The sequence below is a fragment of the Macrobrachium nipponense genome, chromosome 3, assembly GCF_015104395.2.
Source record: "Macrobrachium nipponense isolate FS-2020 chromosome 3, ASM1510439v2, whole genome shotgun sequence".
In the NCBI taxonomy this organism is placed as follows: domain Eukaryota; kingdom Metazoa; phylum Arthropoda; class Malacostraca; order Decapoda; family Palaemonidae; genus Macrobrachium; species Macrobrachium nipponense.
The window spans coordinates 91,764,676-91,779,139 of NC_087202.1; the positions used below are offsets into that span (position 1 = coordinate 91,764,676).

General features: G+C 37.0%; 1 protein-coding gene across 18 annotated transcripts in view; it reads right to left on the reverse strand.

The window, feature by feature from the left end:
• The window catches only part of LOC135221889 (RNA binding protein fox-1 homolog 1-like), a 192,372-nt gene that overhangs the window by 52,855 nt on the left and 125,053 nt on the right, over positions 1-14,464 (reverse strand). For all 18 annotated transcript variants that reach the window (XM_064259859.1, XM_064259860.1, XM_064259856.1 and 15 more), the window contains exons 2-3: positions 11,860-12,068; positions 4,850-4,940 (exon numbers count right to left, since the gene is read on the reverse strand). In XM_064259859.1, the coding sequence (XP_064115929.1) occupies positions 4,850-4,940; positions 11,860-12,065 (297 nt within the window). In that variant the 5' untranslated portion in view covers positions 12,066-12,068. The remainder of the gene's footprint in view (positions 1-4,849; positions 4,941-11,859; positions 12,069-14,464) is intronic.

Here is a 14,464-nt window from a genome sequence, read left to right on the forward strand (position 1 = left end):
GAAGACGCGACTTCGAGGTTAGATCTATTGATCTGTCCATGCCCACCAGTTCCAAGTGCGAAATTCTGTCCTCCACTGCATTCCCACTAACCTACGCTTTTTGCAGGGCACTTGTCTCCAAAACCACATTTCCCGCATCGATCGAGTTTTATCCAGCCAGACATTCCAGGATCGACCTCTTCACCATAAATAACTATTATTATCACGTACCAAACGAGAGAGAGAGAGAGAGAGAGAGAGAGAGAGAGAGAGAGAGAGAGAGAGAGAGAGAGAGAGAGAGAGAGAGAGAGAGAGAGAGAGAGAGAGCAGGTCGTTGCCGACGAAAAGATGAGGTCAAAGATTCACCATCCTCACTCAAAAGCAATATCTGATCAATGGCTCTATCACCGTCGTTTTGAGGATACCTCATCCGAGTCCCGTTTTCAATTTGATATGACGGAAAGCTATATATTTGTTAAAAGAAATAAAAGAACATTCTCTCTCTCTCTCTCTCTCTCTCTCGTCCTCTCCCTCTCTCCTCTCTCTCCTTCCTCTCTCTCTCACTCTAATCCACAGAATACAAAGAAATCCTTACCTAATAAGTGCGTGATAATGATATCGGTGCTCTAAGCTTTACCTCAACATACATCCATCGCCCACCTCTATGGGCGACAACTTGATTTAGCTGTTTTAGGACTTGCAGTTCTGCTATTCGACGAGAGAGAGAGAGAGAGAGAGAGAGAGAGAGAGAGAGAGAGAGAGAGAGAGAGCAGCCTCTATTCAAGCACCAAAGACTATATACCCGAAATAAATAAAATTAAGAAATATGACCTAAATTACAGATACTTCAACATAAAATTTTCTGATGAATAATAAATAACATGAAATAATCCCCCGAACTGGTACACAAGTGCTCTGATGATAGACTGGGATTTCTTCCAAGGGTATATTGCATTGTGACGAGTTCCTTCCAAGAAGCCCTAAAACCCCTCACTCACTCACTCGCCCTCTCGCTCCCATTGGAGAGCTTAACGCTTTCCAGTTAAATATGTACGATACCCGTATTGACAGCACAAGTTGCCATACGCAACCACGTTTAAAATACCGCTAACAACATATTCATGGAATGGAATGGAATTCTAAATTTGGATGCTTCCACAAATGCAGCTAATACAAACATTTTTCAATATATGGAACTTATCTAACATCCATTTCGAAGGCTGAAAGTCTTTCCCTTGGTCTCTTTTCTTCTTATCATACAATAATCACTTATTTACATTTACTCAATTTCTGAATCTTATGCAATTATTCTATCTATACTATTCACCTTTCTTATAATCAGAATTTTTACCATTTTTAAGAACCTCTCTCTCTCTCTCTCTCTCTCTCTCTCTCTCTCTCTCTCTCTCTCTCTCTTAGATGGGGCTGCCCGAAAATACTAACCCAATCGATCGATTGATTGATTATAGCTACTAAAACTGGCGTCACAACACCTAGGTTATTGACGCTGTAATCCAGTGCATGGCTGGCTTACATTGCATTTATTTTCCTTAGCACCAGTAGGTTCTCTTCCCTTAAGCTATTTACTTTTGTGGTGTAATGGTTACCCTTTCTATTACGCATGTATTCCAGTCAACGATTTCTTATAATAACCTTACAGATGAAAATACTTCTACAAATCTTAGTAGATTATTTCCGAGAATTTTTTTTTCAAACCAATATTTTTTCATAATTTTACTTATCTCCTCATTCAGTATTTCACACATCAATGAAACATTATAACAAGAGAAAAATAGGTAAAATTTCTTAGGAGAGAAAAAATATTTGGCTCGCTATTTTGGATAATTGAACACTTCCTATTCATCACATATTTAATCTTCAGCGAGTAAATGAAATGACTATTCATATACATCTGGCTCAAATACAATGGATTCTGTTCTTCAGGAAGAGGATGTGAGTCACGAGACCACTATAGGCCTAAAGAGCAAGTGCTCAAAGGGGTAGTGCCGTCAGTGCACCTTATGCGTTACAATGTAGGCATTAATTAGGGTTCTTTGCAGCGTCCCTTCGGCCCCTAGCTACAACCCCTTTCATTCCTTATACTTGCCCCTGTTCATATTCTCTTTCTTCCCTCGACTTTCCACCTTCTAATAATTGTTCCAAAGTACAACTGTGAGGTTTACCTCCTGTTACCCTTTCACACCTTTTTACTGTCAATTTCATTTTCAGCACTGAACGACCTCACAGGGTCCAGCGCTTGGCCTTTAGCCAAAAATCTTTACTCTATTCGGGGGAATGGCTTTGAAAGGTACGTGGGGGATAATATATCGAATACCTCCGTGGTTAAAATGGCCCTGATCCTGTAAGTACTTGTAGTTAATATATATATATATGTAATATATATATATATATATATTATATATATATATATATATATATATATATATATATATATTATATATATATAGATATATATATATATATATATCTATATATATATATATATATATATGTGTGTGTGTGTGTGTGTGTGTTGTGTGTGTGGTTAACCATTAAAGGTTTCAGGGTTATTATTAAACGGATAAACATTGAATAGGAAAAAGAAAGCCTATGATATATGATGAATTACACAAGCACAACCGAAAGGTTTCAGATTACAGACATGACTGCAAATTCTCGCGAATTTACAAATTTGTCCATCTAAGTTGTCTTCGTGTTCGCTCTGCAGCAGCAACTGTTCACGCCACAATGCCACGTAAGCATTCAAATGGGGATCCCAACCCATCTAAAATTTCCGACACTGTCCAGCGTTTCTTATTCGATGTTATTCTAAATGCATGTACTGATTTTTATATACTACTTAAAAAAAAAAGACTGGGAAAGTTCCATAAGGCAGTGGTCGTACCAAATATGGTGTACGGTACAGAAACATGACAAAGACAGTAGAGAAGAAAATGGTCGTAGCAGATGCGAGAATGTTAAGATGCACGTATGGCTGGTGTAACCAGGGAGATGGAAGCGGATCATATAAAACGGCGACCCCGTATAGAAACGGGACTAAGCTGCGAAGATAAATTAAGATATATTCAAAAATAAAAAATAAAGTAAGATTCGATGCTGAGTATAACGAAGCTCAGAAGAATAAATACCAATAACATTCAATACACACAAAAATTTAACCAGAAACAGGAAAGAACATTTTTCGTAAGTTACAAAAGGAAGGCTTTAACATTAGGACAAGAGTTAAATAAAAATTCTGGAGCTTCGACAATGAGTCAAAGGTGCAATTTATGGAGGAGGAAAGTCATTATACAAGGTAATCGTAGTGGTTTCAGTATATGAGGGGACACAACGGTAGATTCCTAGCGGCTACGTAGCATTATACCATAAAACACATGTCACATCCACAGTGGGCGCGAGAGAATAATGCTTAAAACATTATAACTCATCAGACTATCAAGACTGAAGTTAAAATTACTTTAAAAATTTGTAACGCATAATGTAGCTAACAAAAAAAAAAAAAAAAAACTCTTACAGTTGTTTAAGTCAAGACACATCAAATGACGGTTTTAAACTGTTTCAATGCTGCAGCCCCAAGAGAGTATGCGGCCATTTCACAGTGGGGATTGAGAATGTCTTCCAAAAAGGGGTAAACACACTTATTTTGGGAGTGTTATGTTAGTGTACATTTGACAAATAATACGGAGGATGCCTTATGACTATTCCAATGTCTGCTGACGTACGAGTAAATACAATTAATTTAAGGATCCCACACAACGCCTTCCGAGGAGTTAGACCTTTTATAGAAGCGTACTATTCGTAACTACAGAGGGAGAATTAGACGCTGATTCAGAGTTCAATGCGGTTACAAGTTGTCATCGACATCTGTAGTCTACACTGTAATACAGAACTAAGTGTGTCCTGAATATTCGAAAACACAAAGTAACTTGGTCAAATTAACAAGAAATTACAACCATTTTATTCTAGTACACCACTGAGGTTACAAAACCGTAACTGACATCTTAGCAATACCTACCATTTTGAGTCCCACTCCAACCGCTCAATTAAAGGAGACTGTTATAAATTAAAGACAATTTCCATAATTACAAGACTATCGGGTTACTGAAGAGTCGATTTTAAAAAACTTATATCCTCGATTCTCAAACATTGTTTCCTCACTGCTACCACGTGTACAAAAACCAACTGGGAACTAACTTTTGGATGTAGCTGATTGAGAACACCACTGACAACAGATAGGAAGGAGCGCAGACTCGGTCCCATGGAGCGTTGTTACCCTTAATTTTTTGGCTTTATCTTTACAAAAAAAACTATTCCTTAAAAGCCAGTCCGTCCTTATATCAACGTTAAGTCTTTGAAATAGATCTCGAGTCATCAGATTTTAAGATGTATCTTTAAAGTAAGCTGTTTCTTTGTGCCTTTCTCATAATCCTATTAACCCACAATGATAATATCTCTGTTCACAGTGCTTCATTTGCACTATTTGAAAAACAAACTGTGTTGTTCTATATCTTATATAAGCATTTCTCCCACTGTTTCGAAAGCAAACAGAATTTTCTATAACTTAGAGAAGCATTTCTCAAAATGTACAAAACGATAACAGCATTTTTCTGTATTTTCGAGAGGCATTTCTCTTAATATTTACGAATTGCTTCCTAAAACTATACAAAAATAAACTTTGCATTTTACAGGGCGAGAGACATATTTCTCGAACATAGAAAACTACAGTTAATGCAAAAGTAATTTTCTATAATTTCGAGAAGTATTTCGCTCCCTGCTTGAAATGCCAACACGAAAATTTCAATGCACCACAATCTAATTAAAAATAAACAAATGAATAGCTAGCACTTACCGCATTAACAGCTGCTTGTTCCACACCGTTAGCTACCACAGGTGGACCGACAGGTACTTGTACTGCCATACCCCCCGCTACCGTCGCCGCACTGCCAGAAAACAAAAACAGGGTTTAGTCAAGAAACTTCATTCTTCCAGGATATGTAGGAACTGCATATGGGGTATGAGTGACGAGTTGTTTATTCATCAAAGTTCAACACAAAAGCCTACTGTAGACACCCACAGAAGCAAACCTTAGAAGTATCAATAAGCCCAAGTTAATACTATGGGGACAGGAGCAAGAAGGTTGAGCTTCAGTGCCTCTTATTATCAGTATCAAATCAATTTATTCAATGTACTGGATTATTCTTAAATGGAGTAATGATTGCTATCAAATATTTTCAACTACCTGACTTACATTAGTATATAAAAAAATCTAATTCCCAAGGTAAGCACTTTAAAAAAAATCATATATCAATATACAAAGCAACCAAAGGGATATTGTGAACGTAGCAAAGTTTATGACTACTTACAACTATATATGTCTACAATGTCCAAATGTAGAATTACATACAATGCAATATAATATAGACCGAAACATGAAACAAAATAATGCTGAGGTAAACCACACAGTCAGATGGCCCAGAAGACAGAGTTAAAGCCAACGAAACATACAGTACTAAAGTTTGTTAACTATGAAAATAACCCAAAACAAAGTTGCGTAAATTATCGCAAGATTGCTGAATAACATTAAGATATAACAAGCCCGTTCCGTTAATCAAATAAATCTACAGCATACGGCATAACAATGCTACTCAAAACTGATGGCCAGGTGAAGAAGTAGATATTTGAAAGACGTCTGTACATTATTCCTGTAATACCAAAGCACTATTAACACACTGAACAGACAGATGCTCAAAATTTTTGCCAAACTATGTTGATCTATTTGGGATAAATTTAAAGATTTAGGATCTTCCCATGTTGCCAGAACACCTGAAGCTACAAGTTTACCCCAACCTCACAATAAGGTCAAAACATCATCCAATTTTTCGAACAGGAGTGGCTAAACCGGCCCTCTTCGACAGATACCTCTATTGGCTACCTCTGCCATCTTGGGAAGTGAGCTATGAATAAAGCCTTTGAAAATACCAGATTTCACTATTAGATACTAGGTAGGGAGTAGCAGATCAAAGACCGTCTTATGCCTTCTTTTGCAATGCTGACAAGGTTAATTGAACTGTCCCTCCAGAACTGTGAAACAAACTTCAGATGGACTACACATCTCATATCTTTTAATTTAGTTTAGAACTTCAGCTTACACTCTCTCTCCAAATACTGTGATCTTCTGCGAATTTTTGATAAGTGTGATGTGATGGAAAAGGAACACTTCTTTAAATAACCAGCGTTCCTTTGCGACCAAGTGCAAAAGATACTTGAAAATTCTCAGTGAAGGCCAAAATATTCACTCTGAAGCTGTAAGGTTATATAAACTATAGTACCACTCAGATCATTATTTGTAATCTTCGTACCACTGAAAGCATTTTTCCATATTTTTTTTTACCTGAATTTAATTGAATTGAATATAGAATTTAGGCCAAAGGCCAAGTATTGGGACCTATGAAGTCATTCGGCGCTATAGCGGAAATTGACAGAAAAAGCGTGGAAAGTAAGATGGAAGAAAGAGAATATGAAAGGAGGTACAGTAAAAGGACTGAAAAAGGTTGCAGCTAGGGGACAAAGGCACGCTGCAAAGAACCTTAAGTAACTCTGACGGCGCTAACCAACCCCACCACAACCCCCCACCCCCGGGTTTTGACCTTTGATTTGATTTGGAGTTCTTTAAAATCATATCCATGAATCGCTTCACGACAAATTTTTCCTACTTCCCCTAATCACAATCTCTTCCCTCATTCTCCCTCTTAAAAGGTGTTTAGTTTCAAGCGGTTTAAATCTATATAGGCTAACGTTGCCTAGTATGTATGATGTAGATTTGACAATTACTATGGAGGGCGCTGTATGATTGTTCGCATGTCTGCCTTCAAGTGTTTGACAAATGAATCTGCAGATTCCTAAAAGAGCTTTCCATAGTGGGACCAGATAAGAAGCGTACTAACTATCCTTGTCTAGTATTCTCTCAAATTTCCTTTTGTCCAAAGGCATTAACGACGGACACCTGTTCTTCATATTCACCCATATTTGGAGGAAGAAAACATTTTCCAGCCTCATTCGAAACACTGAAGCCGCCAATAAATATTTTCGCATTTAAGATCTTTCAAAGGGCAAGGACATGTTCAACTCTTTCAAAAAGTGAATGTTAGAAAACGGTAAGATACTGATTGAAAAAAAAAAAAAATCTCTTGAAATATGCAATTCGTCGATGAGGATACAATATGGCCACAAAATGAAAGCATTTGAAACAATGCCGAGGAAAATTACCGTAACAGAAACGGAGGAAGAAAAAGCAGGGCTCTGGCGTTCCAAAAGAAGGCGATGCTCAATTATTTACATTCAAAATAAACCCAAAATCGTACAATCACATTGGACCTTTCATGACTGAAAATGTTATAATAATTTGGCATTGCCACTGTCAGGTTATATGAACAGGCGAAATGTCTTCAGCCACTATTCTGAATTTACTTAAAAGTACTTTAAGAATCCGAAGACCTGTTCATCTACTCATTTTAATATATTCAAATTAACGAGAAAAACTTATATTAAGGACAACAAGCGCAAAAGCCTGTCATTTTGCATTGCATTTAATGTCCCCTCACTCAAAGTAACTGCGACTCACTGAAATGTTGGTGTGACATTGTTTTGCAGTACGATTTAATTCAATATCAGAAGCAACCCTTAATTCACACTGTAAAAGATTTCCCATAATTTTATCGCATTTCAATCAAATGCGTTTATACATAATTAAAAAAACACATTGCTTTTTTAAAAAGTACGTTTTCTTTATGAAAGATGAAAAAAAGGAGAAAGAAGGCATGCATCTTCGCAGTATTCAAAAATGTTATAACATCTTACTATCCTATTGCAATTAAGATGTTTTCAAGCAAAAGAAGAGAGGGACGAGGAAAATTGAAAGTATGTTGTGAATTTTGCTCTGTTTTGTATCAACACTGGTATGAGACAATAATTTTATTTGATTTATATAAGTCTCGTCTTGGCTATTCCCCACGTGACAATAATAATGAAGAAAAAGCTCTCAATTAAATATACAGACAAAAAATGCTGAACAATAACATTGCCCAAATCATTTGGTAACTTTTACATACCTACACATGCATAAACCAAAGATACAAAATTTCTTTTGTTTGATTCCAAATATGCTAAAAGAGTATTAGCACGATTGCTCATCTCCAAATAATTCCCTCCACAATGTAGGACTTTTAATTTTAGAATATGGCTCCTAACCTGCAATACCTTATGCAGGTGTGCCAAATTTTAAACGGTACTGTGCTTGAAATATATTCCAACAGTACACAAAATTTCGCTAGCTGGGAGATTTGATATATATTACTTTAGGATTTCCATTGTTATAACTCCCTGAGAATCACCAAGCAATGATACAGCAAAAAAAAAAAAAATTGCCAGTTGTGATGAAAGATTTCATTGTTTATATTTATTTCATTATTTTAATTTTTTTAATAGAATGTACACAACAGACATTGGTTGAGCAGTCACTACATCATCATAATCTTCATTATTATTATTATTCAGAAAATGAACCCTATTCAATGGAACCAGCCCGCAGGGTAGTAATCTGGAACTAAGAAGTTCGACAGCGAGGCACATTTACTACCTATTGGTGCTGTTCAGCGAACCTGAATGCTCTCGGCATATAAAGGGAATCAGGGATCAATTGTGAATGTGAAAGATCTCTGTTGAAATACAACTTATGAAAAAGTGACAAACAAGAGACCATTCGTCGATGGCCCAAGTCATAACTGCTACAAATAAGGAAACAGAAACTTACTACCAGGAACCACTCTATCTAAAAGAGATTAATCTCTGGCAGAGGCAAACAGCCACACCGGAGAATTGTATTCTGGTTGGATTGATTTTTATCTCTGTTATAAATATAATCCCTTACAAACACTGCCTTGTGGTTTACTAAATCGAAAGCAGCACTAAAATCTAAACACTTATCAAGGTTTCCTTGCAAATGGCAAGTCAAGTCTGAAAGAGTATCGCTTCCTATATGCATACTGACTATCAGCTAACAATCTTATAGATTGGACATAATCATATAGTTATAAAACAAGTATTCAGGAACTTTGGAGAACACAAGAAGAATAAAAACTGGCCTGTAGTTACTGCAGTCTGCTGATGTGCCACTCTTTGGAACACACACTGCACTACTAATCTGACAAAGATACTACGTCGGCATGAAAATCGGTAGAACCTAATTTTCTTTCTTAGGAAAACAAAGGGAAGAAACCATCAGGATTTTCACCACCCCAGCTATCAAGATTATCCAGAATTTTCTTAACATCCCTGGAGCAAAATGCAAATTTGATAAGAATAGGTCCAGAATGACAAGTACCTGGGAGAGGGACATCCTCGGCTGATTGCTTAGTTTCAAAAACTCGATGGCACAGTTCAGCCTTTTCCCTAGGCCAAGCCTGACCCAAAAATAGATTGTGCCAATTTGGTGCACCACAGATGAGGGTAAGTCATTTCTTCCAGTTGCTCTCGGATGTATGGTAAGTTCTATTTGCAGCACGGTAAGACTCAACAAAAACAATAAACGTATTCATTTGAACGATTTCGTCTCTATGTGTTGAATTTGGTCTGTTTGTCAAGGTGAGCTCTCGCACATGAATCATCAAACCATGGCTGGTCTTTTGACCAGAATTGTATGACCTTTCAAGGAACTTATTACAATAACCATCATCAATTCATTTAACTTCTTGGGATCAGGATCTAATATAGCATCTGTATCATCAAATGCCTGACAAGCTTCAATAATGTTATCCCAACTGGCTCTAGGCTTCTGCCGGACCGTCTTTCCAATGGTGACATATGGTATTTATTGATGGACCTAGATGTCCATCTCAATGCCGCAATGATCAGAAGTGCCTTTATATTCAGACCTTGGACGTGACAATAGCTGGAACATCTGTGAACATGAGGTCTAATCTATTACCACAAATATGAGTGGGTTCCACAATTAGCTGGAAAATATCGCAGGATACACAGAACTTAAGAGCAGAGTGGCCATGTTGATCTGTGGAATTTGAATTTAGCCACTCGCTGTCTTTGCATTAGTCTCTCCACAAATAACGAATGAAGCTTTTGAATCTTAAGAATGAGCCATACTAATCCTTTCCGGATGATGCGACGATAAATAAAACCAGGGCCATCAAACCCCCGGATTAAAAGCTCAACCTTTGACTTGTTACTACTTGGAAGTCTCGGATAAAACCATCAAATCAGGAAATCAGGAGATCAGGAAAACTTGACCCAATCCACTAATATTTGAGTTAAAATAATTCCTATTTTTCTTACTGTAATGAGTAACAGACCCAGGGTTCAGCTCAACGTCTCCAGAAAGAATTAAAATTAACAATATAAAATCACTAGGAAAACTAATAAATAGACTCATAAATAACAACAGTAACATTGCAAAAATCAACAGAACAATAAATAAAATCATCAACAACAACATAATTACTTTATTTACAAAAATTCTGTTGAAAGTACGTATAAACATGACCTTGTAAGCTTGTAAGACAAATAAGAAATCTGCCAGTCAAGAGGAATTTAGAAACGATACAACACTCACAGGGAAAAGACTAGGCAAAGACAAAAAGGCACTTTCTTGATAATCCACCAAGCAACTTTTGCTTTCTCATCAGCCTGTACAATATACTTTTTGAAATAACAAAAGAGGATAAATGCTTGATTGTGCCCACAGGTAAGGGAACTCAAACCCAAGACCATGAAAGGCCATGGTACAATGGCTATGGCACAATCCAAGGTTGGAGAACAAGGTTTGAACACCAAGAGTAACCACTACTCAGAAGGGTTGGCTACCAAGGATAAAGGTCCCTTATACAAGCTGGTTTGACTTCAGTGTCCTTCTCCTAAATAATACAAGTTAGATTTCCTACAAAAATAAACAAATCATACACAATAACTGTGTTAGCATATTGCAATTATTCTCACACTGCATGAAAAATCAACAGCTCGGCAGTCAGTGATGTTTATTCATCAATATTTTTTTAAAGACAAAGCTCGGCGTTTGCTATACGTAGGTCTTGTAGTTGTAGTTATTCCTCAAACTGCGTAAGCGCTCCTTGACATGGTATTTTTTGTTAAGTTGTGTAACTCGAACACTTCAGTGGACCAGGAAAAAATAATCCTACTTTTTCTATGTCAGTCACTGTCCTTCCCGGACATTATTCGAGTTAACTACACCTACAGAAGTTTATACTAAACCAGTGCCGCTGTCAGACACATTTATGTTGTGATAGCTTGGGTAAAATACAAGAGACTTCAAAAGAAGAGCGCGCACACACAAACGCAGAAAAAGTCGATTGAAACGAGTTATTTCTTGATGTTTAAGAATTTTGGCTGAGTAAGCTCATTACCACTAATTTTCAAGGCATATTAAACTAAATTTTTGATATAAAACAAAGAGTTTGGCTACAGTATCAGATTAAAATATAAAAAATAGAACATGGATGATTTTAAGGCAAAAACCTCACCCTACCACCAAGCTGCTTATGATGAAAACAAACCGTAAAATTAAATTATGAAACTTCTTCAGTGACAACGCTTTACCGAAATAGATGGGTTTAGAAAATATGGAAATAATACCTTAAATAAAAAAGAGGAAAATTTACTTCTTCATACTTGAAGTACAAGATTGTCTCCAGTCAATAACAAACGAACGAAAAATCCAATCCAACATTGCAGAGTTCTACAAGAGAGAGAGAGAGAGAGAGAGAGAGAGAGAGGAGAGAGAGAGAGAGAGAGAGAGTTTTCTTGGGTCAAATTTGCAACAGCTTCAGTCCTTACCTCGACGACACTGTGACAGGGACGCCAGGGACGGCAGCGGTGGGTGTGGTTTGCGGTGCTGGGGGTGCTCCGGGGGCGCCAGGTGCCGGGGCCCCCGGGGCTCCCGGCGGCGAAAAAGGCGGCCCTTCTTTACCGGGATCTGCTTTGACGCCCGCCTCGCCGTTCTGACTGTAGGGGAACGGCGCAGCCATAGTCGTTTGCACCATGTGCTGGAAAAAAAAAAAAAAAAACCACAATGTTAGTTATTATTAAAATTAAACACAAAGTTTGTATATATATATATATATATATATATATATATATATATATATATATATATATATATATATATATATATATATATACGCACACACACGCACATAAATAAAAAACATCATATATAATCATTTCGTGGGGGAAAATCCACTCCGATATCAATACCTCAACTTGACCTGGTTGCCGTGGTCAAGGTCACAATGAGGGAGCTTCCCGGCACCTATGACCCTTTGCTTCCACACGGAGCACCTTATATTTTCAACAACATTTTGAAACACAAAAGGTGGGTAAAGGAAGCCGTGAATGACGGAACGTGTTTTACGTCATAAATTTATACTGACACTTGTGCTACTATTCCTCTATGAGGCGAATCAATGTAAAACAAGAACCTCACTATACAGCGACATGATATATAAAAAAAGGCCTACCAACAGTTGCCGTTAATAAACTGATGTGATAACCAAAACATACTGGAACAAGTACAGCAACTTCGCCGATTCCGCAATCACCAAAACCTGCCATCTTCGGATGACACTGCCCTCCTTCATATCTGGCACCTTCAACCACCTTCTTGAATTATTAAGGTTATGCTACGATGAGCCAACTTAAAACCTTCTACTGTTCTTGTTGATGGTGTTTAGGTAAGACTAAGCTCTTCAGCCTTGTGTTCCACTAAAGAATACTGGCCTAAAGTCGTTTTTTTTAGTTTATCATAACATGCAGACGGCCTTGGAAATGATTTGGAACAGTATGTAGATGACTAGACTTCATTTGCAACTAAGGCCATAGGTATAGTAATATTTGCTACGGGATAACTACAAATATGTTCGAGTTCCGCAAACCACGCCTGTGAATTTAATTCAAACAAACCCAAAATGACTATATTAGACTCAGCCTCAAAAGAATAAATCATTTTACTCACCGCAAAGATGATGGTTTACATTTGAAATAACTTAAAACCCCGGTGATTTATAAAATCCAAGACACATTATCGGTGGGTAACCGAAAACATCGCCACATCTTCCAGCTATTACAATGATTAAACTAAAGGAAGAATGAATTAAATGGCTAGAACAGTATGAGTTTTCCAAGAAGCCCTTATTCTTCCAATATTACCAGATTACTTTGCAAGAAATCTAGTTAACTATCAAGCAAAATTCAATACAAACAACTCAAATTCAACAAAGGAAGTTTCACTCGCGTTCCCACAAACAAACCAGCATAAATATCTCAAGATTAACTTTATTTTATAGGCTCCCGTAAGAAAGTTACGATGGACTAAAGAAGGGTAAACATCCGAATAAAATCCAACTGATTGGGAAAAAAAACATCAAACTAACAACACCAAAAGAAATTACGCAAAACCAGTAACACTGAACTGTAAAAAGAATCTCAATCGTAGAACATGTAAATGCCTTTACCACTGACATAAAATGGTAACAGCTGCATCAACAAAAGAACTCAACATACATCTATGAAGCAAACTTCATGAAGAAAATAAAGGCAGTTTCTCAAGAGGCCCCGACAAAATATGACGCTTTTTAAAATGCCAGTTTACCATCCCAGTTTTAATATAAACCCAAGTTCAAATAAAAAAAGTTAAGAAGTATCTAAACTCAGAATGATAGGGCACGCTTCACGCTTACGAGAAAAACTTAATTATTAAGGTACCTGAAAACAGATATTTAAAAAAAAAAAAAAAAAAAAAACGGTCTGGTTCACCGTTGATGTTTTGTAAGGTTTTTCAAAAGCCCATTAAAATGTTACTTACACACATTTCATTTTCATATTCTGACAAACTTCCATATACACTTCAACTAGGGGACAGTTTACGAAGAAAAAAAAACAAGCAACACTACTGTCAATTTTAAAAAAAGGAATCCCAAAGAATAAAATTCCCCTTTATCAGATTATCAATATGCTTACACATTCTTCTTCTCTGATGTGTATATTCGGCCACTCACTCATGAGCCTCCAGTGGACTTATGAACACTGTTTGCACACAATAAGGGCGAGTTAGAGCGTCAAAGAGCAAGAGACAATTGTGATAGGACCATTCTTGTAACTTTATCTGACTGCTCATCTCAAACAGCTGGATACAACCTACACTTCCACCATATTTCTGAATCTAGATCACAGTATTAAGCTAGGGCACCGTCGTTCGAGCAGCTAACAGTGCATGGTTGTATTTACGCCTTTCTATTAAGTATGTGGAATCTAAAGGATTGTCAGCTAATAGTCAATATACGTATAAGAAAGCAGTTAGGTACCTGCGATGCTCTTTCAGATTTGACATGCCCCTTGCAAGAGAATCCAGTGAAGCAATTCAAATAGATCTTACTGTTGCTTT